The sequence below is a fragment of the Tenebrio molitor genome, chromosome 1, assembly GCF_963966145.1.
Source record: "Tenebrio molitor chromosome 1, icTenMoli1.1, whole genome shotgun sequence".
NCBI classification, from domain to species: Eukaryota; Metazoa; Arthropoda; class Insecta; order Coleoptera; family Tenebrionidae; genus Tenebrio; species Tenebrio molitor.
Window position 1 is genome coordinate 34,351,581 of NC_091046.1, and position 25,714 is coordinate 34,377,294.

At 36.0% G+C, this 25,714-nt stretch overlaps 2 protein-coding genes and 1 long non-coding RNA gene across 5 annotated transcripts; 2 read left to right on the forward strand and 1 right to left on the reverse strand.

The window, feature by feature from the left end:
* The first annotated feature begins 29 nt into the window (after positions 1 to 29).
* LOC138140562 (uncharacterized) lies at positions 30 to 5,378 on the forward strand. The gene is made up of 7 exons (XM_069061639.1): positions 30 to 322; positions 581 to 1,719; positions 1,768 to 1,976; positions 2,026 to 2,173; positions 2,277 to 2,481; positions 2,533 to 2,777; positions 3,027 to 5,378. Exons 1-7 carry the CDS (start codon positions 87 to 89, stop codon positions 5,090 to 5,092), a joined length of 4,248 nt encoding a protein of 1,415 aa, XP_068917740.1. The 5' UTR covers positions 30 to 86; the 3' UTR covers positions 5,093 to 5,378.
* An 86-nt stretch (positions 5,379 to 5,464) lies between these two features.
* On the forward strand, positions 5,465 to 14,419 carry LOC138140573 (probable ATP-dependent RNA helicase DDX17). 3 transcript variants are annotated; one of them, XM_069061640.1, is made up of 8 exons: positions 5,467 to 5,625; positions 7,414 to 7,933; positions 8,114 to 8,652; positions 8,704 to 8,765; positions 8,873 to 8,932; positions 11,703 to 11,951; positions 13,725 to 14,099; positions 14,160 to 14,419. In XM_069061640.1, the coding sequence occupies exons 1-7, from the start codon at positions 5,603 to 5,605 to the stop codon at positions 14,096 to 14,098; spliced, it is 1,827 nt and encodes a 608-aa protein (XP_068917741.1). In that variant the 5' UTR covers positions 5,467 to 5,602; the 3' UTR covers position 14,099; positions 14,160 to 14,419. The 3 variants fall into 3 exon arrangements, 2 of the variants coding, with proteins under 2 accessions (XP_068917744.1, XP_068917741.1); XR_011162621.1 differs by lacking the exons at positions 13,725 to 14,099; positions 14,160 to 14,419 and adding an exon at positions 9,160 to 9,535 and having other exon boundaries at positions 5,465 to 5,625; positions 11,703 to 11,842; XM_069061643.1 differs by lacking the exons at positions 11,703 to 11,951; positions 13,725 to 14,099; positions 14,160 to 14,419 and adding an exon at positions 9,160 to 10,772 and having other exon boundaries at positions 5,465 to 5,625.
* On the reverse strand, positions 12,732 to 13,726 carry LOC138140581 (uncharacterized). The gene is made up of 2 exons (XR_011162622.1): positions 13,164 to 13,726; positions 12,732 to 13,094 (listed from the first exon to the last, which is right to left on the reverse strand). It is a non-coding gene; the product is annotated as an uncharacterized lncRNA (long non-coding RNA).
* Positions 14,420 to 25,714: the final 11,295 nt, after the last annotated feature.

Genomic DNA, 25,714 nt, shown 5'->3' on the forward strand with positions numbered 1-25,714 from the left:
ATCATAAATTTTAACTTGGCGCCATATGACGTCACGGAATGTCCTTGGCTTAAAGAGGATAGAACTCTTGTTGGGCTATCCTCTTTATGACAATTTACGCGATGTCCAAAAAGTTCCAAAAAGAAACCAACAGACAAGTGAGAAGTGAAAGTGTTAAGAATAAATCGCATGCATCAAAATTCGACCAGAATTCAGCTCTTGAGGTAACGGTTGGCTTTGTAAATGTCAAAAGATGGAATCTTCTCAAAGCTTCATTTTCATGCGAAACTAACAAAAGTTTTGCCACAAAATTATTAGACCTAGCACAGGATTACTTAAATCGGTAAGTTTAAGTTTTCTAAAACCAGCTTTTTTGTTATTTTTTGGCGAAATTTAGATTTTATTTTCAATCAAACTCTGGTCGACATCTTTGGAGGCGGAGCATATTTGACAGATCAATAATAACAACACGTGGGTTTTGTTTACGTTTTTTTTAAATATGCGCCTTTTCTAAATTTCGCTGTATTTTCAGAGTATTTAGCAGATTAAAGTTGAAACACTTAACTTACACAAACTAACGGTATTACATCTTTGTTTCTAGCACTCCTTGTAAAGAACAGGATGGCGACAGTGATCGCAAGAAAGGCGACAAAGAGCATAATAGTAAAACTTCTGTGAGTAAAACTAAGCGAAGAAAAAATGAGGCGAAAAAAGATAAGAAAGAGATTGCCGCAGCAAATGTAGCGGAAACTATTCCAACAAATGCAGTAGTTGCAAATGTAGATGAACATAAACCACTTCTTGTAGAGAGTGTAGTAACTCAAGAATTATGTGATAAAGTAGATACAAAAAATGACCCTAATACAGAAGCTCATTATTTAAATAAGAAAGAGATGATTCTCAAGCCTTATGAAAAAAATTCCACAGGCACAGATAGAGATGACCGAACCAGGAAGAAGAAACCTCTTTATAATCCTGATAAACCTGTAAAAAAGGAAAAGGCAATTGAATCTAAAAAGAAAGTTGAACATGACATTCGCAAAGCTCCAGAGCTTGGTCTGCAAACAGAAAATAAAGTGGATGTTGTGAAAGTTGGAGATGAACGAAGTGATTCTTCACACAAAGTTGCAGTTAAAATTAAATTGTGCCACAACTGCAGCACTCATCACGTTCAGGATCATTGCCCTTTAACTTATCCAAACTTTATTATCGCCGATTCAATAGATCTAACTAATTGGCAAGATAAATACCAGAATTTGCATACGAGTCAGTCAGAACGAATTAAATGTGAAAAGGAAAATGACCAAAGAAATGATGATATAAACAAATTTGTTTTCGCGAAAGTTTCTCTACCAAATTTTTTGCAACTACTAGATACAAATACTGACCATGGATTAGGAGTGTGGGCGAAGATGGATATCCAAGAGTTTACCCAATTTGGCCCCCTCGTTGGTAAAGTGGTGAAAGAAGTAGATATTCCAGAAGACTCTAATATGAGAGATTTGTGGGAAATGTGTGGAGAAAACGGCAACATTTATTTTAATACTGAAAATTTAGAAATATCAAACTGGATGAGATTTGTAAGACCAGCTCTCACGAGAGACGATAAAAATGTCACAGTTGTAACTAAAGACAATTATCTGTATTTTGTTACCACGAAACTTATTAAAAATGGTGAAGAGTTGTTATACTGGCAAGATTCAGCTGTTGCAACTAACAAGAAAAAGATGGAGAAAACTTGTAAGCAGAGAATTAAAACCTGTATTTTTTAATTATTCTTGATTTTAGCGTGTGGCGGTTGTAACATGACTTTCGCCCACCCTCTCTATTACAGAATACATTGCTCAGTATTTCATGATATTCGCTACAGTCTTACCATCCGCAAATATCATTGTAAAATATGTGGGGTGGCCGTGTTGGGAAAGGAAAATATTATGAAACATGCAGCAGAACTACACAATGGACAAGGAGCTTATCAGTGTCAGTTTTGTAAAAAGGTGAACAACATACATCCAAACAGACAATTTAACTTAAAAAAAAAAACAGTTCTTTTTAAGACTGAATTATTTGGAAATGCACCGCACTTACGGATGTTCAGCTAATCCACACAGATCAAGGCCTTTATGTGATTTTTGTGGGAGAAAATTTTGTCAGCCGCAAAAACTTAAAGTGCACATAAAACGAATGCACAGCGGTAAGAAGTAAACCAGTAATAAATCTTTATTTATATCTCAGTCAAGTAAAAAATATATCGTATCGTGTAACCAAAACGATGTTTCACGGTAAATATGTTTCAGATTTTGCAGAAGTTTTAAAAGAATTTCAGTGTAAAAGTTGTCTTAAAATTTTGGGTTCAAGGGCAGCTTTGCAAAGACATTTAAAAGAGGTTCATCAAAAACAAATGGATGGTGCTTGCTCTTGCGCGCGATGTGGTAAACATTTTCAAAATAAATCGAATTTAAAAATACACATGCTAACACATAGTGGTATCAAACCCTTCAAGTATGTTCAAAATTAGTTACTTTGAAAGCTCTCTAGTAATAATCATTTTAGATGTGTTGTGAAGAGTTGTAACGCAGCATTTACAACAAAACAATGCTTACAGTTCCATTACAAAAAAGTACATAGTTTTAACGAAGACGTAATGCCTAAAATTGAACGAAGCATTGACTACACTTTTGAGGCCTACAGTGGACTAGAGGACCAAGATGATAAAAGTAAAAGTGATTGTTCAAATGTGCAGCAAAACGAAACAACTGGCGTAATGATGGACGAAGAGAGTGACGGGGATGAAACAAGTGAGAGAACTGTTTTTTTTTTGTTCTGTGTAGTTTTAGTTTAGGTTGAATTATTTTTGTCTTAACCTTCTTTGCACCTTTGCATAAGTTTTGAAATAAAATTATCCATTAAGAATGTTGCGACGAGTGTCATAAAATGTAGTACCTATCTACCAACTTTAAAAAAGAATGTTACTGCAAATATTGAGTTGCGTGAAATAAGTATTGCTTCTCATTTCAATACTAAAACTATGTTTGTCTGTATTCCAGGTACAGATAGTAAAAACATGGATGATCCTCCTATGGCACAGTCGCCAATGGAAGCGATGGTTGATCGATCGCCTGAACCTCCTAATCCTAGAACTTCTCCACCCATAGAAACGTATAATATAAATTCTGTAAACGCCACTATGAAAATCTTGAGTAAAGGCTCTAAAAAATGGATAGGAGACCAACCTCTGCAACCTCTAAAGCCTGACATATATCAGATCGACCACAGATTGTCGAAAGACGACCTAGCGAACGTTCAACTCCAAGTGCCCGAATCTCAACCATACGATCGTACAAAGTTGAATCCAACGAACTTGACCGATTTTAGTAGACACGAAGCCTCGAATGCTAGTCTCTTAGTGGAAGCAGCCTTAGATTCAGTTTGCAGCGAACCGAACATCGACATAGATGTTAGTACAACGCCCAATTGCACAGACGCTTTAGTAAATAATTTGTACACTTTGGCACCTTCCGACAGTTTACCAGACGTAACGTACAGCGAAACGGTTTGCATAAGTGAACCTCGCGATATCAATTTAATTTCGCCGTCAGTAAATGATCACATTTCGGTGACAGATGAGTTGAATGACGAATTACGACACAATCAGAATATCGGAATGGATTATTCCGGATTTCACCAAGAAGATTTTAGTCCTGGAAACAGCCCTGAAATGCATCCTAGAACGAATTTCGTCAGAAATTATATAAACACTCTGTCACCCCAGAATCAAAGTTATGGGCAACCGAAAAATATTTCGCCTGTTCCGGTGCCGAGCCCTCCGAGATATGACTTTGGTCACGCCGGCGCTACTGACCATTTGTCTTCGGATGATAGTAACGGAATGGCAGCTCAAAATTTAAGTTTGCATTCTAAACATGATATTCAGTTAGATCTGTCGATTTACAAATCATCATACAAACTGGATGGACCAAATTTTCAAAATAGAAAAGACTTTAGGCTCAAATTTGATAATGACGTTGACAAAAATAAGGTGTATAATTTAGGGATCGAAACCAATAATAAAAATTACGTAGAAGATGAGAATAACGCTCTAGAAAATGAGCAAGTCGAGGCCATGAATCAGAGTGAACTTTCTAATAATATTCAAGTGGTGGAGATGAAAGATAAAGAGAGTGACGATAACGAACGAATCAGCAAATACCCGGATGATCTGTCTACCGATATTAGAAGCAAATTCGACATTGATCTTGACTTGCGGCTTAAAAATTACGAAGTCGAAAGTGAAAATTTAAGATCTAGAGGATTATACGAGTCAACTAACGATTTAGATTTCCGAAACAAGAACTACGATTTGATGGAAAATATAGAAAATCGGAACAAGGCCTACGATGGGTCTATAGAATCTGATTTCAGAACGGACCGTAATTTCGAACCGCTGGTACTAAACTCCTCGGAACTCCAAGGTTTAGACATGTCAGCTCGAAGCTTCCACAATTACTCCAACATAAACAGATACCATCATTTGTACCCGGAAGTAGACAAGGTCGATTTAAGGTTGAATTACAGTCCACCGGCACCACCATATACCCATGCCGATATTTTGCGAGTGGTATCCTTGGATTTGACTCCCCCGGGACGGCACAGTGTTGATTTGAGTTTGCGCACTCATCCCTTGCATCAAATAGCCAACTCCAGACTGCTTTCCGAGCACGCAATTCAGAGCACTCCCCATCGTCTGTTGGATCAGGGGAGACTCCTGGGTTCTGATTTAAGCGGACGCATTTTGTCAGACCACACTACAAATCGAATTTTATCCAGCAACGATCAGTTGACGAGTAATCATTTGTTGAGCGCAGATCAACGATTGCTGGGTGATGATTCGAGGATTATATCTGAACAACCTAGGTTATTGGAACAAAGCAGGCTCATTGGTGACGGAAGAATTTTAGCACCGACAACACCAAGCGGAGCGGTGTCTCCGATTCCTGCGTTTAGTGGATATACAGTTTCGCAGAGCCCATATCATCCAACGCCCTTGGCCCCAAGACCGCATGTTTCATCCCCAACACCAACACCATACCATCATTACTCTACATATTACTGATATGCATGAAAAGAACTGAAATTTGTGATTGCTTCGTGCAGATTTACATTACTGTGTGTCATTCATCGTGTTATATTAAACTATATTTGTTAAATACGTTAGGCAATGAAAATTACTCTAAAAAAGTAATTGTACTTTAATTGTTATACTAGTCAAAATGAGAGTTTTTGTGCCAAATTATTTATTTTGTTTTAAGTACCTATAATAATATTGTTGTGTTTACACACCGAACTCATGTTCATGTAAGAAAATACAATTTTTTAACAGAATAAAAAAGTGCCCGTTGTCTTTTAGTTGTATTCAAAAATACGCGCCTGAGCGTAATGTGATGCACTTCCTGTCCCTACCACACCAGAAAAGATCAATAGATGCTATTCGTCGCTAAGCTGTCGGTACCGCCATCTTTGCTGTTAAAAGATGTACAATAAAATTGTTATCGTATAAATTGTTTATGAAAATCGTGAATAAATTTGTATTATTATAGAGCCAATTAGTAAATAAACTGATCAAATGAGAGGGCGTTCAGGAAGACGGTGAGTATTTTTCTCTTTCATGGACTATGGCTCTGACACTACAAGCACAAGCCTCGCAGTTAGAAATTACGCCAAACAGCACATCTTGTACAGTATGTGAAAGGGTTGAACATCTTTATTGTTTCTATGTTTTATGAGACCTTTTATGTATCACATTTAGAAACGGTAGCAATTCCGTAACAAAACGGGTCAGGGTTTATACACGAATTATAAGTATTTATGATTTACAGTTCTAAAGATATTTTGAAGCATATTTATAAAGCTACACATGTTAATTAACAACTTCATACTTGCCAAAAATATATAGAAATTGTCCAAGTTAAAGCATTAAAGGCACTTTGACATAAGTCTTCATACCAGAGGAATTATTACAGTAGGGACAGCACAATATTGCTGCAATAGTATTGTGGTCAGTTTTCAATTAATCGTTCGCATAAACGGAACAAAACTCTTCATTTACTTAGTTTACTTTGTTAAGTCACAAGCAAGGTCGAGTATTTAACAGCAATTATAATATGTTCTAGATATCAGAAAAGTAATGCTTACATCCTACTGGTTTGACCAACACCCTAAACATTCATTGAAGTTTCATCTGCAAGTATTTTTGTAAATTTTAATTTTTTTAACACTTCACATCATAAGGTCAAAATCAATGAACCAAATGAACTCTTATCAAAGTATTGTTATTGTGAACATCTAATAAAAACAAACACGCGGGTGTTTTGTGACATGTGATCATTGTTGAAGTAATTATAGTTGTCCCTTTTCTCTAAGGTTATATTGGGGCTGTAAAAGTAGTTACCTCTTAGTAAGCTGCCCTTGTGTGTGGGTTTCAGAAGATACGCGCCCCTGCAATTTTTGATTAAAAAACTGAAAGAAACAACCAGCCAGATTTGCCTGCTGTTTGCAGCGATAAAATGTTTCCTATTGTAGACAAATCAACTTTTACACAAAGGGATAATTCTACGGCCCCAATATAACCTTAGAGAAAACGAACAACTGCGTATACCTAAGAAAAGTTGGAAAACGTTTTGCTGAAAATTTCTGGAGATACCGTCTGTTCAATACCGTCTATTTTTTTTTTTGTTCTGTACCTCTCTTTCTTTCTGCACCTCAGGGGGATTAGCATCCCCATCCACTTGTATATATGGGTGGGCGTCCCCTGAGAGGGAGAGTTGGTCAGTGTTGCTGTACTTATAAGTAAGGTCTAAGTAAATATCGAAAATCACACGTTTTGTTTTATTCACATTTAACCAAGTCGTTTGGAAACGCCAGCGACTTTGGATTGCCGAGACGATACACCGTCCAACCATAAACGTTGTGACCTACGTATTTTTAAAAGTAATTAAAAAAATATATATGAATTTCTCATTAAATAAAGAAATATTGCCTATGGAAATATGAAGAAAATTAAAAAAATTAAAAACCATTAAGTAACAATTTGAGATTTTTTTACCCTATAGTTTGAACGTTGGATTCATACATATTACATATATGTACATATTTAGCAGCCAAAACAATTCTTTTGATGGGTGGCAACACTTGAGGAAGAATGTAACAGAATTTGTCTTTGCGAACAACGTGTTGAGAAAAACTTGAGAATTTATTGAAACTTGTTTATGTGTATAGGGAAACACGTTTTGTTTTATGACTACAGTCAAGTGTAGCCCAATTTCTTATTTGACAGTGAATCGCCAAATTTCACAAAAATGCAATTAGTATGTTGCATCCTAATACAAACATCGAAATTAATTGTTGCCGTATTACATCTCAAATTATTGTTCCAAGGTCCAGAAGTCGAGATCGCCGACGATCTCGGAGTCGAGATCGTGGATATGGCGGGGGTGGACGGAGGAATACGGCCGGAGCCAATTTAAGGAAACCCCGATGGGATTTAAGTCGTCTCGAGCCGTTCAAAAAAGATTTCTATGTACCACACCCAGCCGTTACAAACCGTCCAAGTTATGAAGTTGAAGAATGGCGAAGAACTAAAGAAATATCCCTTAAAGGGAAGTGCATCCCAGATTTGGTTTTCACATTTGAGGAAGCCGGTTTTCCCGATTACGTCATGTCGGAAATTCGCAAAATGGGCTTTAAACATCCAACTCCTATACAATCGCAAGGGTGGCCTATAGCGTTGTCGGGACGCGACATGGTTGGCATCGCTTCTACTGGATCCGGAAAAACTTTGTCGTATATTCTTCCAGCAATTGTTCATATAAATCACCAACCACGACTGCTGAGAGGCGATGGACCGATTGCTCTAGTTCTAGCTCCCACTAGAGAATTGGCACAACAAATTCAACAGGTTCGAAATAAATTTTAAATTAGCACTAAAGTGTCAACTAACAAGTCTGTCTAAATGTACATAATTTCTAATAATTAACCAACTTACTACATATAATAAATTTATCTCTATCATTTTAGTGTCAACTTTTGTTTTTTATCATTATTATATTATTTATTATACAAGAATGTTCTTTCCTAGGTGGCTACGGATTTTGGACGTTCGTCAAAAATTCGAAACACCTGTGTGTTTGGCGGGGCCCCCAAAGGACCTCAAGCGAACGATCTTATGGACGGTGTCGAAATCGTGATAGCCACTCCAGGACGACTAATTGACTTTCTAGAAAGTAACAGGACGAATTTGAGACGTTGTACATACTTAGTTTTGGATGAGGCAGATAGAATGCTGGACATGGGATTTGAACCACAAATTCGCAAAATAATCGAACAAATTCGACCTGATCGTCAAACTTTAATGTGGTCAGCTACTTGGCCTAAAGAAGTACAAGCATTGGCGGCGGAATTTTTAAAAGATTATATTCAAATTAACGTTGGTTCTTTGCAATTGTCTGCAAATCACAATATACTGCAAATAATTGATGTGTGTCAAGAATATGAGAAAGAAACCAAACTGAGCACGTTACTAAAAGAAATCATGGCTGAAAAGGAGAACAAAACAATTATTTTTATTGAAACGAAAAAGAGAGTGGATGATATTACCAGAAAGATGAAACGTGATGGGTAAGTTAATGCAATAGAATATTACTGAAATGTTGCAATAATCTTTTGAAGCTGGCCAGCTGTTTGCATACATGGAGATAAATCTCAACAGGAGCGTGACTGGGTTTTGCAAGGTGAATATGTTCATTTATGACCATTTAATTTTTTACAAAAAAAAAAAATTGTTTTGATTTTAGTTTTCAAAATTTGTGAATTGAATATTAATCATATGTTTTTTTAGATTTCAGATCGGGTAAAGCCCCGATATTGGTGGCTACCGACGTGGCCGCCCGAGGTTTAGGTATGTGACGGAAGTGACTAACTTGCTTGTTTAATTTTATAATTTCTTTTTTGATTTAACAAACGTGTTTGGCAGGCTAATAGCATTCAGTCGTCGTTTTATTTGCATTTTTGTTTCGTTCTGTTTGATAAGTAAATGTTGAGCTTTGATATTAGCCTGTTGACCAGTGTGCATGGGACAATGATCAGCAATAGCGATTATAAAATGGCCACTACTCTTTTTTCCAGAGGCACAAGCGTGTTAATGACAGAATCATTGTCATTGTGGCTGTGCCTCTCAATCGGACGACGGTCAATGTGCGCTCAGGCGGCCATGTTGGAGTCTGTGGTCTAGGACTGCCGGCTATAACCTGGTCGTGGGCGGGCCTACCCGACAACGCTGCCCTACGCCGGACTCAGATTTGGGTTGGCTTGGCTGCGAGGCGCAGTGTCCGTCTGACACTCGCTCCAGGTCTAGAGACTTGGGCGCATCTGTGAGCTGGACTCGTGGTCCTTACTGTGCTGACATTCCCATTGAAAAGATGCACTCTTTTGGTATGCATTTTATACAGACACCAATCAAATTAATTTCAGATTATGATGCCAAATTTGTTTTGAGTCATAGGTAGGATATGTGTTTGTATTTTTTATTTATTTTTAAATTTTCCATTCACCACTTGCGAAAACAGCGAATTTCGTCATTTTCTCATTACTCACACACATCCATGTTATTGTTGTTGCCTTTGATAATCGAAATTTCTGCATAGTTCATAAGTTACATGCTTTAAATGTTCATTTGTGACAGTGGCGCACTTAACAAAAGACGTTCCGTTAAAGCCGAATTTAAACATTAAATGTCTGATAGGTGCACTATTGAACTTTCCATTTGTTACCAAACTACGAAAGCACGGATGATTCAACCTGTAACGAACGCAATGAAATATTGTTACAACTTTAATTCTGCTTCAGTAACTAGAATTGTACATAGCTTAAATACCACCAGTTATACGTGGATTTGATGTAACTAACTAAACCTAAGTTATTTTCACTACAGCAAAATCTTTCATTGAGTTATTTGATAAAAAGTTCATTTAATTAACTACTAATTATACTTTTTTGTTTTCAATCTGAAACCAGTTACATTTCACTAAGAAGATGCATTGCACTTGTCCTCCAATGCTTCCACATGAATTCATTGCATCTTCCATTCTGTGCAATAGTAACATCTTTATCCAATCAATTTCGTCGTTTAATAGTTTAAAAATATATTTAGGAGACAAAAATCAAACAATAATTTCACATTTTTACATTATTAATTTATTGATTAGTATAGGATATTTTCTTAAATTTTACCTCATAGTAGGCGTTGAAGTGTCGATTGTGAATGCACCACTCGTGTAATGGGTCTGTTACAATGGTGTTAATGTTAGTGGTAATGTTATAATGTTAGTGGAGATGGCAATGGTGATGTTAGTCATCCAGTGTTCACAATAACGTTAACGGAATGTTACTTTTAACTCGTGCCAGTCCGTAGACGACGGAGTTGTCAGCCTGGTGTGAACTGTCACTGCGGGTGCGTGAAATTATCGATGTGATTAGTAGTAGATGTTAAAATATTCACAAAATTTCTGGATCTCCTAACATCGTTTCTAACATTAACATCACCATTATTGTGAACGATTGAACGTTTCAGTAATGTTCTGAAGAGTAACATCCTGACTAACAGTAACATTACCATTAACACTGTTGTGACAGATACAGTGTGATTGAAAAAGGATGAGGACAAGTTGAATTTGGCGCCATAAATTATAGTGCGTTTCATGTTTTGTGTGTGGCAGTTTTGCTTCAGAAGAACATCGCTGTCAAGATTTATCCATAGGCTTCGGTCAAAGCAGGGTCAAACCCATTGTTTTGATTTGGTTTGTCAATTGTCGCCAATTTCCAATTCCCCACTAGAAACGCCCATGATCATATCAGACTTTATTTTTGCTGTCAATACTTATCACCAACATGACAAATTATTCACTAGGCACCAAATTCAATTTGTCCTCATTCTTTTCCAATCACACTTTAAACGTAAGATTTAAACAGCTCTTCCGTAATCTGTATCGTGCGTTCACAATCGACTCTTCAACGCCTACTATGAGGTGAAGTTTTAAAAAACACCACCCGATACATACAGTTAATTTCAAAAGTATAGTGTACACCTAATTTTCGACAGTGTAAAATACACTTACATCTTTTGTTAATGATCAATGTCAATTTTGACAAACAAAATGCCTAATTTAACCAAAAATGCTAAAGTGTTCATTCTTTCCAAATTGAAGGATGGTCGATCCGGAGGGTACCTCAGTATTATAACATCGCGAAGAGCACCGTGAAAAGGATAAAACAGATAATATTATGGTGTTCTAAAATATCAGCGACGTTTTATGTTGCCAAACTTACGTAACGTATATAAAAAAATATGACATTCAAATTTCAAAAAGGCTTCTTTACATGTGGAAAAAACTGGAATAAATCGACTTCTTGATTTTTGAGGTGTACTTTATAATTTTGAAATTAACTGTACTTACTGTTAATAGGAACTGTAAAAACTTTTTCAGGGAGAAACCACGTTTGTTTTTTTACTAATATTCAAAAAATCAAATTGAAGCAACTGTTCTCTCTCTGGAAATGTTGAACTTAAATGTTTTATTGTCTAGTTTTAAAAATATCAGTTTATCCTGCAGAACGAAGAGGCAACAACAATTATAAGCCACATCATGTTTATAATAATATTGATTTTACAGATGTAGAAGACGTAAAATTTGTAATCAATTTTGACTACCCGTCCAACTCCGAAGACTACGTGCACCGCATAGGTCGCACAGGCCGTTCTCAACGAACCGGAACAGCTTATACCTTTTTTACACCTGCCAATGCGAATAAAGCAGCAGATTTGGTATCTGTTCTTAAGGAAGCTAAACAAGTGATCAACCCAAAACTACAAGAAATGGCCGACAGCCGCAACTGGAATTCTAACAGCGGTTCGGGGCGAGGTAAGTGTGCCAAAATCATGTCAGGGCGGAGCATCCCTATAGCGTCAATGCTTTAGAGCGTGATTCCAACCAGAACAGGACAGGTGTGGAGTTTAAGATGCGCGCCGTTAAAGTGACCAGTGGCGTATCAAACAATTAGTATTTACTGATTAAAATAATAAACATTATGCAATGAACGGACAAAACTGATCTGAATTTTTAACACAGTACTCAAGCACAAATGACAGACAACAATAAGCGTAAAAGCGGGAAAAGTTTTATTTTTAACGCCGCCACTGTCATACACGTCCTTCCTTTATGAAACAATGGACTAAGCCGACGTATGAAATTGCCTTTCTACGCCAACTAGGTGATGTCCTGTTCTGGTTTGAACCGCACTCTATAGATACGGTATCAGTCGGTCACTCTCTAATACCACTTTATGATTCAAACTATAATCTATTCATTTTGATTGTGACCACTCTGTAGTAACTTTCAGTTGCTAGGTTATTGATAGGGAATTTTAGATAACACTAAATCCAGTCGCAGTTGGCAACTCTCGGAGGCGCCATTTGGACAGAAACGTCACGCTCACAGAAGACAGAACGGAGAACGACTTGCGCAAATGTTTTTTAACGTACACTGCGCATATCTATAAAATTGAGTTTTGGTACAAAATTTTACAATTCAAAAAGAAAATGCCACGTCGTCTTCTCAAAGTTGGGACCAAACGGTTAATATTGACTTGTTTCGAGACGTTTATTGAAGCCAACGGGAAAACAACTCACAAAAATGAACATCACCAATAAAGTTAACTCTATTTGTGCTTTTTTGTTGTACATTTTGGCTAGTAAGTGTTGTAGTTTGATATCTTCTGCCTTTTCATCCCCTGTAAATCATTTTTTTGAACTTTCTGTCTGATTAGTTTTTATCTGAAAATATTTGTATTAATCAATGCTAATTGAAAGTTCTGATTACCTTTATACCAGGCATTTTTCGCTTTTGTCTTACCGCCAAATGACCATTTCCTTCGTTCTTCATTAATATCGAGAATTGCATGAGGTGATTTCGAAGTTTTTACGTTAAATAATCTGTACCTGGATATAACTCCACTTTTCAACAGACGTGATCACAGAATCAGACAGACGTTTTTAGTTTCTCCTACTTCAAATATTGATTTCTGTTATTAATATTGATAAATAGTTAAATACATAAAAATCATTGCTTTACTACCATGGTCAAGTTTTGACAATTCTGACATTTTCCATCATGTTCACACCACACAAATATTTAGGGTAAAACGTATGCAGCACACAGTTAAACAGCGCCTACTATGTTTTTCGTTGTGGTCACAATCAAAGTGAATAGATAATACGCACTAGCGTTAGTGACTCTGTTGGCTCTCTGTTGGGATGTTTCCAGTGGTGTATCAACAGGACGTAATTGGGGAATTTGGGCATTTCAGCTATTTTGGTTTTGGCTCTACGTGTGAGTGGTTTCGGCGTGATTTTTCTCCGTCTTTGGATGTTGTTTTATTGTACTTGTTGTTATTATTTGTTTGTTATTGTTGAACTTTTTGTAATTCTGCAGGATTGCAAAGTGAATGAAAACGCCACTGGGAAGGCACATGTTGTGCTCTGCACATATTTAGTACTATTTTATAGGAGTGCATTGCCGCTTTTTTCAAATAGTGCTCCCTCCTGTTAGTACTACCTTCATGGCCAAAATGAACTTCATTTTGAAAATCGAAAAATTAGTTTCGAAGTTTACGACAAATTTGTTTTTGTATTGCAGGACGAAATCGGTGGGGAAGAGGGCGAGGAAATCAATCACAATCTCATCGGTCACTTTCGCGCTCAAGATCGCGTTCACCTCGAAGAAGCAGACGAGAACGGACGCGTTCTCGAGATAGAAGCAGGAGAAAGAAGTCCAGAAGTATTAGTCGAGAACGTAGTCCTCCTCGTATAAATAAGACGTCAGCACCTCCACCACAACCTCCTCCACAATCCATAATGACGTATCAAAACATCCCTCCTCCTACTCCATTTGGAAGTTACGGTATAACAAATGGAACCATGTTCTTTAACGCCCCACCCCCACCACCACCGACGCAAGGTGTTACGGGAATGTACTTCCCATATGCACCACCACCTCCAGCACCACGTTGATGTGAGATTTCTTTCTTTTTTTTTTTGTACCTGAGGTAAACGTCGTTTTCTTAATTTTTAGGCGTTCGCTGACAGAGGAAGTGGAGATTGTCCTGTTCATTTAGTAATCTCATTTTCTTGTATTATATTCAGATGATTATTTTATTGAAGGTATTTATTATAATTTGAAATAAGTCTAACTGTTGTTTATCTGAAATAATTCCTGTATAATATACATAACTGAGTACATTGTTAAATGATATTTTGTCATTTATTTGAGCATAAATATATGAAATTATTATTTCATACTTTTACAGCAATAAACTATGCGTTTTAGTTAAACGTCCTTATTTTTTCCGCAGGATGTAAAGTACAACAGAAAAATAACGAAATTTCTAATCCATAAAGCTCATGGAGGTTTTATAACTCGTAATAATATTAGTATATTGTTATACGAGTTGCACAAGACAGTCTATTGTCGAACGATTTCGACAACATGTCTTGTGAAACGAGTGTAACATGCTATTCTCTCAAAAAAATATATATTTTTCCCCTATGCTACACTTTAGCCATTACCTTTGTTTACAAAAAAAAATGTTTTTAATTTTTGTAACGATATCTGACAGAAAAAAAATTCACAATTGGAATTGGCAAGGATTTTTCACTCGCGTTTTAAACTGGCCCACTCATGCCAAAAAAGGCCCAATTTACACACGAACTTGTTAAATAAACTACCGTGCGATCAAATAAACAAAAATAGAGTAGGCGAAAATGGTGGTTTGAACCAATCAAAGCATGAGAATAGCACAATCCAGGTAACTCGATTTTTTTTTAATTGATGGCACGTTACTATTATACATTTATACAGGTGTCCCTAAAAAAAGACGAGTCCATTTAATATAAATAATTATTAAAATCTTGCTATAAATAAGGGTGTTATGGACTCGTCTTTTTTTTGGGGACCCTGTATACAGGTGTCCCAGAATTGGCGCCCAACCCTTGAAGGGGATGTTCTGGATTAATAACTGAGTGATAATCTGCAGAAAAAAATTTCCAGGCTTTAACGGTATAAAAACTTCAACACATTACAGTAGACTCCGGATTATCCGAAACGTCGGATTATCCGAAATAAAAATTGAACTCGATTTCTCCGCTTTATCTGAAACGAAACTGATATTATCTTTCGATTATCCGAAGCGAGGTATTTGTTGCGCAACTTGATGCGTTTTTCAAGAACTGGAACTATTTAAGAATTGGTTTTTCGAAGAATTTGTGCTTTCCGTTAAAAAATTCTTGCAAAAGGGCGGACAGACCGTGAAAGCATTGCTTGTAATCGACAACGCACCTTCTCATTTGTCTGAAGAAGAGGTTAGAAGTGGAGATATAATTTTGTTTCTGCCACCAGCCAATGGACGTGCTCGAAAATTTAAAAAGAAATTACTGTAGGTACCTTTTAAATATGTGTTGGAAGAAGCAAATGAAGGGAAGAATCTAAGTGAAATATTAATTTAAAAGATGTTACTACAGTATACTACTGGATTGCGGACGCATGGAGCAATGTCAAAAATGCACTACTATGGAATAAAATTATCGACGATAAAGCAACAACTGAGAAAACTCTTGATAATGTTGATGATGATATACAACTGTACAAACTAGCAACGAAAATAACTGAACTGAACTAAAAAATATTGTTTCGATAATATTTGTTTATCATCTCCGTTTTAACCGAAATTTCGTTTATCCGAAACAGGTCCTTTCCCGTGCGTTTCGGATAATCGGGAGTCTACTGTAGATTTTATGGTCAATTTGTGAAGTAATTAAAGTTGTAATAACCACTAAGCATTGAAAACCTTACTGAAAAATCAGATTTGTTTTTTGACGTTTAAAAAGTGTCGAAATGTCAGTTAAAAAATATTCATTTCAATACCATTGGTTCTTGCCACCTCCATGTAACATTTGTTCCAAAGCTCGCTCTCTTTTGATAACCAACTCCCCTTCAAACAGCATTCTGATTGGCCAACTTAATCGTCCTCTAGCTCTTAAATCATTGGAGCTTGGACATTTTTTTCTGCAGATTATCACTCAGAAGTTAATGCAGAACACGAACACCCCCTTCAAGGGATGGGCGCGAATTCTGGCACACCTGTATTTAATAGTCGCGTCAAAAAAAAGCGAAGTGTCGCTTTTCGTTGCGCGTTCGGTTTGGGCCGTTTTGGGCAGAGAACAATTTATTCTTTGTCCAAACCCAGAAACGCGCAACTTTTTGATGTACCGACAACCAGCAGAATATATTTGCCTCCTAGATTATTTGCCTGTGCGCGAAGACGCGCAACCGGTACAACTTGGCTCTTGGCGCATTCATGCGCAGTATCCGCAGTATACCGTCAAAGACCGTCCTAGTCCTAGTCTAACTATAGTATATAGTTATAATTAGTGTAATTTTGTTGTATGTTTGTCGTCACTTATATGTGTTGTCACCAACTTAATTCAACAGGTGGTTATTTGGGTTTAGCACGGCCTATATGTTCACTGCAATTTGCAACGTCCGCGAACGTTTTGGTCGGTATTGCGCTGCGGTCTGGAGGCGCCTCAACAAGATTAACGTTTGCTATAATATACCTACAAAAGTACAAAACCAAGTGTGTTGGAATGGACAGCACGGCGAAGGCTTATTAAGAATTATTGTAGACAATGTGGTAATTGTAATGCACCAATGCCCTTAATTACAAAAACACGATTAACTGATTGTTATGGATGGCGGTGCAAAACATGCAAACAAGAGGTCAGCTTAGAGATGGGTCATTTTTAATGGTTCTCACTTGTCAATAGACACCATTACTGTAATCATGTACCTACTGTTGGGCTAACGATTTCCATCATTACGGAAGCGGAATTACCCTCAGAACATCTGAGTGTGGTAGATTGGTGTTCGTTCTGCCGGGAGTATGTCAGCAGGACGAGATTTTCCACCCAATGGAGATAGGAGGCCCGGATGAGGAAATCGAGGAAAATACCATAGGGGTCAGTGGAGAGAAGGTCATTGGGTTTCATCACTTTCATCATAGAGGTCCCTGACGACAATGTTCATATTGTTCATACACAGAACAGAGAAAATTCAGAAGGCAATTTTGGAATCACACGATTTATCTCCATACACGAATTGATATGGTGGAATTAATTTGCAAGGCAGAATACCTTTATGACTTCTCTCGTTTGCCTGACCCAACAGTATTATTTTGCGTAAAAATTTGTTTTTTTTTTTTTAAATAACGTAAATATAAAAATTAAATTGTTTACTGCGTGTTTTCTTTTCTTGAAATTAACCCTTAAGAAGGGTTCGTATCAGTCTTTTCGGATAAGACATCAAAACAGCGATCATTTTTTTCTTTAAAACCATTTTAAGCGAGTGGAAACGGTTTCAGTAGGTACTACAGCGTGATCAACAATGACTGAGTCTGTTGGCAATGAAACAATTGAAAATACTGGTGATTTTTGTCTAGTAATTGGCACTGACCGGATTTTTTAACTTGAGATGACATTAAAAACATTCTTGGTTATGCAGGTAAATTTGGTAAATTTTAAATTTGCCAAATTTCATTGTTACCAACAGACTCAGTCATTCTTGATCACCCCGTATAAACTGAAATTTAAAATGCCCAACAATCGAAAAACGCCCATAGGAACCACGATGGGGCCAACTCTATTTAATATACCGTGCCTTCAAATAAATTCGCAATTAGGGTAGGCTTTGATTTTATTGTGAAGTTATTCTACTTCTACCGTGTGAGCAACAATTACTGATTGAGTTGGTAATAAATTCTGGTGACTTTTGGTGACTTTTATGCAGTGACGTGGGAAATAGAATAGACGGAGCGTAAGATAAACCGCTTTGATTCCCACCTGTACATTTTTGCCCTTACCAAGATGGCCACCGATTGTATTGCTGGTTGCTGTTGTGAAAGTTTTATAATGATGGGGATAACAAAATACAATAAAAAGATACATTAAATAAAAACGGACAAAAGCCAAATTAATTTATCGATGTTGAAAAAGTACAACCTTTGTTAAATAGTAGTTTATTTAACGAGTTTGTATGTAAATTGGGATTTTTTTGGCCTGAGTGGGCCAGTTTAAAAGGAGAGTGAAACGAGCGTTTTAAAGGCCCATGAGTGCCAAAAAAGGCCCTATTTACACACGAACGAGTTGAATAAAACGTTTTTTGTTCGACAAGCCCCTTAAAGGCTCCATATCGCTTAAAATCTTTAAAATTACCTTGACGTTTCGTTTTGACAAGTTGTGACATTTATCAAAATCCGTTCACGCAGGAGAAAATTCTCAAATTCTGACAGTGTCGAACAAAAAAGCTGTCTTACAGACTTACCTTTTAAATTTTTGTTAAATTGTTTGTTAAAGTAATGAAGTCTAATTTTGGTATAACTAACAATTATTTGTTTGATTAATATAAAATTATGATTTTCCGAAAAAAATTCAAAATCTAAAATATGGCTATCTATAGGAGAAAATAAGTTACAGGGTAAAGTAGCAAAAACAACATTACAGATCCTTGTAATGACATTATCTATAGAAGGGTTATTGTTCTTTTTTGCAATTTTTAACATAACACGTGCTAGTCATCTTCAAAAAGTACTATCGCGGCCAAAATACTTTGGTCGTCAATGTGACATAAATGACATTCAATTGTAAAGCAAGCTTTAGGATGTTTAACCTTATTTTTTACTGCTGTCAAAATTATTTTAATCCATCAGTGTCATACGGGTGGGGTAAATCCCAGCTGGGGAGGCAGGGTTCAAAAGCAAAAGATCAACATGGTCGCGGTTTAGAAAACCTTCAGAAGCAAGTAAGACGATTCTATATTTATCAAAAAATGAAGCTGCCATATTTTTGACAAGAATAATTTGAAATTGTCATGTATATTGACATTAATACTTTATTTACATTTGAAGTGTCAAAAAGTGACGACCAAAGTATTTTGGCCGCGATAGTATGAGTTTTATAATTATATGAAAGCAAACAAATAGGTCCTTTTTGTTAATATAAAAACAACAGATACGATACCTCTGCAACCCGCGCAACTGACACCTAAATGTTAGGCAAATACAGAACAGATTTGCTATTATTGCTGCATAACTTGCCCTTACATATAACGTTGCATATAGGAATCAACGCTTTACATGGTGATGCTCCGTCTATTCTATTTCCCACGTCACTGCTTTTAACGAGAAAACCATTTTATTAATAAAAGATTACACAAACTAAGACGTTTAAATTTGAAAAGTATAGTTGATTTCATATAAATGTTCATCAAGTGAGCTGTGCATGTGTAAAAGCACCTTTAATTTAGTTACATTACAAAAGTTACATTTATGAAGGTCATGTCCAATAAATCTTTACTTGGTAAAAATACAAAGACAAAAACAAATAAGAATTACTTTAATTTAATCACGAAAAAGACGTAACATTGCTTTTGAAATCAGCAATGTTAAAATGGACAAAAACTGAAAAATTAGTCAAATCGGGTTCGCGCAGAGCAAGCAACTTTGAAAGTCAAAGTCACTAGCTTAAGCTTTAATACCAACAGAAAATCAGATTTTCATGGCTTGCTTAGATGCACATTTATATGAAATTGAGTATATCCCAGATGTCAATAATGTCAATAAAACAAACCGAAATAGATACAATTCACAGTCTTGAAAATTTAATGTAAAATTTGTTATTGCCAACTGAAACAGTTATTGTTGCTCACCCTGTATATTATAATTCAGAATAAGTGGCATCTCGGTAGGCGTTGGAAATTCAAATTTACGTTGGCAGCAAGACCCTTGCTATGCTAATAATACCCTAGTTTCGATGCTGTTGGTAACCTTCGCTTTTAATTTGGCCTTGATATTATCATTGAAATCGTTTTGTGTTTATTTTCTTGTTATAAGTATTTGGAATTTCCTTGTTTCATTTATGAAAAGTGTATTATTTGTCTTGGGGTTATCTCTGCTGTGGGTGAAAACCATGTCAAAATTATGTAACGCATAACCTCAGAATAAAGTAATGATGGTTTCACATGTTTACTAAATTTTTTGACATAACATAAAGCTCACTTTAGAGAATCAACGCCTACCGCGATGCCACTTATTCTGAATTATACAGGATGTTTATAAATGTCTGTGATCGCGGTTTGCCATGAAATTAGATTCATACAAATGGTAACCAGAACTATAATAAATTTGAGGTTATACTCCATTCTTTATCTTGGTGAGTGGTCGATGCGATCAAGCAAGCCATGGGTAGCTTTCAGTGACGGCTCGTTAGGGGCGGCAGAGTCGGCCGGGCCGTACCACACAAAATTACGAATTTTATTTTCATATTTTCTGATAAAAAAATGTTTACGTTATTTTTCTTCAAAGACAAATAACAACTTAAATTACAATTTACATTTCTGTCTCGTACCTAATTACATTGTACTGTGTACCGTATGTGCTGTAAATACACATATTATGTAGTATAAATACCTAAACGCATCCAGGATAGTTTTGAAAAAAAAATGTGTGTGTAAATAAAAATCCACTTAATAAACGCAAAATTCTACTAAACATAAATTATGATGTCTATTCGCCTTCATCGTTTTTTTTTAATTGCCTCAGTAAAGACCAATTTAAATTAGATATTGAAGTTAAAGTTATTTTTTCACCATTACAAAAATTAAATGCATACGAATATTTACAAAACTACGGCAATAATTGACAAAGCCGTTCCTAGGCTCCTGCGGCAAGTGTTTATTAAATAGGTAATAAATACATTCGGCCAAGGAAGGGGAAGGGTCGGCCAGTGACGTATTTGCCGAGTGCACACAGACTAATCTGCACTGCGATTTTGAAACGATGAATACATTCAGAAGTACGTCCAGCTGTCTCGTCTCACCAATCTTAAGTTATGTTGCTCTAACTTGTAACGGATAGCTTAGCTCGTTTCACACAAGCCCGGCAAAAGTTAATTTGGCCGACAGCTGTTTCAGCGCTGTGGCGCTGCTAAACTGAGTTTGCTAAGGTAACGACAACGGTTGCGCCAATATTTCCATCTCACTTAATTTGGAGTCTATGCAATATGCAAGTTAATCGACACGATACAAACATCCCGTGACACGATACAAACATCCCGTATTACAATGAGTTGTCGCTACCTTATTTATTTTATCATCGAGAACCTTAGAGTTTGCGTTTGCGTAGTTTAATTCCTTAATTTCAAATGCACGTCTGCTCCTAACCGTTTAACGTATCCTCTTTTGTTTCTGTTTTGTGTGTTTAATCTGTTATTAATTATTATAGTATTATTTAAATTGTGAGTGTAAGTGGTAAGTACCGTAAGTAGGTAAACACACCGACAATGGCAAATGTAAAAGATGTAGTGAGTACCAATGCCGATTTGATTAACTATTTATTGGTAAATAAATTTCATACATTGTCTTATGATGACAAAATATTTGTGAAGAAATTGCCAGTTCCACAACCCTCAATGGTTGATTTAATACAATCGAAAAGTGGTCATAATCGCGCGTTTTCTAAAACTCTGTACCAGAAACATATATGGTTAACGGGCAGCCAGGTTCGTAATAAATTGTTTTGCTGGTATTGTGTACTCTTTTCGGTAAATAAAAATCCTTACAATTCGGTAGGGTACGACAATTTAAAAGAAATTCATCGCGCTTTAGTTAAACACGAAATGTCTAAAGAACATACACATTCGGCAATAAAATTTAAATTGTTCGGTAAACAAAATATTGTAAATGCAATCGACAGCGGTCATAAAGAATATATTAAAAAATACAATGAAAAGGTCCGGGAAAATCGAGAAATGGTTAAACGTTTAATAAATATGACAATTTTTTTGTCTACACAAGAATTGGCATTCCGGGGTAATGATGAATCGGTACATTCAGATAATCAAGGTAATTTTAAAGAGTTAGCCAAATTTGCCGCTACTTTAGATGAAAATTTTAATAAATTTATAGATCCTTCTTTATCTCCTGTTTTTACTGGGCTATCAAAAACAATTCAAAACGACTTAATCGACTCGGTAACAAAAATTGTAATGAAAACCATTTAAGTATGATGAAATTAACAGCGCCGTATGTTTTTCGTGGCAAATAGACGAGACTACAGATATCACATGTTTTTCACAGATGTCTGTTATTTTTCGTTTTGTTAGCAACGGTAAAGTTTTGGAAAGGTTTCTCGGATTTTTTAACGTAAGCGATGGTCGAACTGCAAATGACATTTTCAGTCTGCTGCAACAAAATTTTGGTCATTTTAATATTGAAACAAAATTAGTCGGACAAACATATGATGGGGCAGCGGTGATGGCTGGAGAGCTTAACGGTTTACAAAAGAAAATTAAATCAATTGCTCCTCAAGCACTTTTTACACATTGTTACGCCCATAAATTAAATTTAGTATTGCAAGATTCGTGTAAACAAATTAGAGAATGTAGAATTTTTTTCTCAAACGTTTCGGGATTTTCTGCATTTTTTACAAAATCTACTAAACGTACCAACCTCTTGGATTCAATTTGTAAAAAAAGATTACCAAGTAACTCCGAGACCAGATGGAACTTTAAATCTCGCGTTGTCAATACATTATTCGATAAAAGAACAAATTTAATTGAAGTTTTTGATCACATAATTGAAAATTTAGAGCAATGGGATGACATTTCGATACGGGAATCTATCGGTTTTAAAAAATTGTTGACCGACTTTGATTTCGTTTTTGTTACATACTTTTCATTTAATTTTCACTCATACAGAAACCGTTTTTTCCATAATCCAAAATAGGTTATCCGATATAACGTACTGTAATGAAAGAATAATTTCACTTGTAGCAACTCTAAAAAATTTTAGAAATGATAACTATTTTAATAATCTTTATTTGGAAATTAAAAAAATGCAGGATGTATTGCCTCCGTCCGCTAAGCGACACAAGACTGACTTAACAGATAACTTGTCTAAGAAACTATTATTTTTCGAAATTTTAGACTTACTTATAAATCAAATTAAAGACATTTCATCCCTTAATTTTTTGGAATTAATTGACAGCAATAAGTTTGATGTGTTCAGTCGTAATTTTCCCGAAAAACAACTTAATTCTTTAATTAATAATTATCGAGGTTTCTTTAATAATGAAAGATTAAAAAGGGAGTTGCAAGTTCTGTATTCGGATAAATTAATTTTTGGTAATTCACCTACCGTTAGAGAAATGATAGAATTCATTAATAAAAATGATATCATTACCGATGTTCCGGAAATATATAAATTGTTTTGTTTAATTGTATCTCTCCCGCCAACATCAGCATCGATAGAAAGAAGTTTTTCGGCATTAAAACGTGTGAAATCCTACAGTAGAAATACAATGTCCCAATCCCGTTTAAATAATTTGTCGGTTTTAGCAATTGAACGAGGGTTGGTTAAAGAATTAATTAAAGACGAAAATTTTTATACAAAAATTCTTGATGATTTTGCAACGACTAAATCGCGTAAAATTGATTTAATATACAAATATGAATAGGTTTTTATTCAGAAAATTATTTAGTTGTTTTTGTAGTTTGTTTTATGTTTTCAGTTTATTTATTGTTTTTTTTTTAATTTAAGGGTTTTATTTTAATTTTGAGAAGTTTATTTTTGTTTTCAGAGTTTTATAATTTGTTATTCCAATTGTTAGAATTTATTTTGTTTTTTAATTTTTAGAATTTTTTTTTTGTGATCTACCCCCGAACCTGACCTTTTCCTACATCCTATTTTCCTATTTCCTTTCCTGGCAAGAATGCTCTAGACCTCCTCGTGGTTCTTGTCGTAAGATTTAATTTTTTGATTAATATGCAACTTGCACTTGTTAGTTTTACATTTGTCACGCGGATGCCTATTATCAAAAAGTTAAATTGACTAATTAGAGCTTTACCGATCTACCCATGTTCGGCCGACCCATATTCGCGAAACACGAGCCGTCACTGGTAGCTTTGTAAGTTTTACTTTTTCCACCAAATGTGTGTGTGGTGTAAATCAAATATTAACTGTCATCGGTGTCATTCAGATTCAGAGTCTTCGTCAAGCATTTATGTCCAAATTTCGCGATCTTATGTCGCGAAATGAAAATATATAAGCCGTACACATCGATTCTTAAATTTAACCGTTCCCGGTCTGAAAATTATCGACGCGTCCGTCGTCGGTCAATCCGACCGAACATTCAACATTATTCCCGTCCCGTGCCGGGTGCCGGGCAATATTGCAAAGACGTTTGGGTTTGAAAAATTAACCGGATTATTAAACCATAAACCGGACCTAATTTCACCGGAGAGTGTGTGGTCGGTCTAGAACATTTTGAAATTCCCAAGTAAGTTATGAAAATTTTAGTAAACGATGCGATGTGAAGATGACACGTTTGAGGTTATGTCCCGATGCGTGTGAATCATGAGCAATTCAACCTGGAAAATCATAAATAGAAAGACTTTGCGGCGTCTCTGTAAGTACATTATTGTAATATTTGAATATTTTTCAACAACTACCAACGCACTTTTCCATGGGAACTTTCAATAATCCCTAAATTCAACTTGACGGCTGAAAATTTTCCTAAGACCACTCACCAAGATAAAGAATGGATTATAAGTGTAATCTGACAACAAATGTCAGTGCAAAATGTCAATGCCATCAATGTTTTACCCTTTCACCAATAAAGTGATAGCCGTAGTATAAGTGCTAGGTAAACGTGAAATAGACTTATCCATTTCAGGCAGATTTGATTTCAGTCAAGTCTGTCTTAAGCCAGGTTGAAAAAGAATGAAGGTTAGAGGAGGAACCATCTCTAAAAAAAACCAGGATTTATCTGGTCCGGATGATAGCACCCTAGAAGAGCTTAGGGTTACCAGATGGACATACGAATGGTCAGAAAAGCAAACGAGAGCAGAGGAGCAGATCAGTGGATTTAGACTGAAGTGCCAATCTGCGCAAAGAAATGTTTGGATTATCTTCAATTCTTTCGCGGATATCTTCTACAATGTCTTGAGCAACTGGTGGCCTACCTGAAGACTTGCTTTTTACGATGCTCCCAGTTTTCTGAATGCGTTCTAAAGTTCGTCTGATTTTCTGACGTAGACAATGATCGTCACAATGGTAATCTCGAAATCTGATGCGGAATTGATCGAGACAAGGCTCGACAGAGTATGCCCAGACACCATCGTTATCTATACTGTTCCTAAAATAAGCCTCTAAAATGAATTTATTTTGTTCGAATTCCATCTTTCACAATCTGTCTACTTGACGTATAATTATTTTGACGTGCATTGCTAGTTAAGTTCACGATTTTGTAGAGAATTAGCTTTTTTCAAAGGCAACGTGATAACAGACATTTATAAACACGCTGTACTATAGTAATGTCGAATTTTTAAAGGCACAACAGTACAAGTCACGCGTTTTAGGATGGCGAGTGGCTTGGATGCGCAATGAAAGCGCGCCAGCCTGCCGTTTGAAAAGTCCCAGTGACGGAGTCTTATCGGTTTATGACTTAGTTTAAAGAAATATCCAGGAGTTCTTTAACACCGGATAATCATAAAAGTAAGGCCTATCATTTACACACAGGC

What these genes read in the sequence shown, in the direction of transcription:
- LOC138140562 (XM_069061639.1), top strand. Translation starts at nt 87, where the DNA reads ATGACAATTTACGCGATGTCCAAAAAGTTCCAAAAAGAAACCAACAGA. An exon ending in GAAAAAGATGGAGAAAACTT is followed by an intron (nt 1,720 to 1,767) that starts GTAAGCAGAGAA and finishes TCTTGATTTTAG; the next exon opens with CGTGTGGCGGTTGTAACATG. An exon ending in AGTGGTATCAAACCCTTCAA is followed by an intron (nt 2,482 to 2,532) that starts GTATGTTCAAAA and finishes TAATCATTTTAG; the next exon opens with ATGTGTTGTGAAGAGTTGTA.
- LOC138140573 (XM_069061640.1), top strand. Translation starts at nt 5,603, where the DNA reads ATGAGAGGGCGTTCAGGAAGACG. An exon ending in TGGCACAACAAATTCAACAG is followed by an intron (nt 7,934 to 8,113) that starts GTTCGAAATAAA and finishes GTTCTTTCCTAG; the next exon opens with GTGGCTACGGATTTTGGACG. An exon ending in AGAAAGATGAAACGTGATGG is followed by an intron (nt 8,653 to 8,703) that starts GTAAGTTAATGC and finishes AATCTTTTGAAG; the next exon opens with CTGGCCAGCTGTTTGCATAC.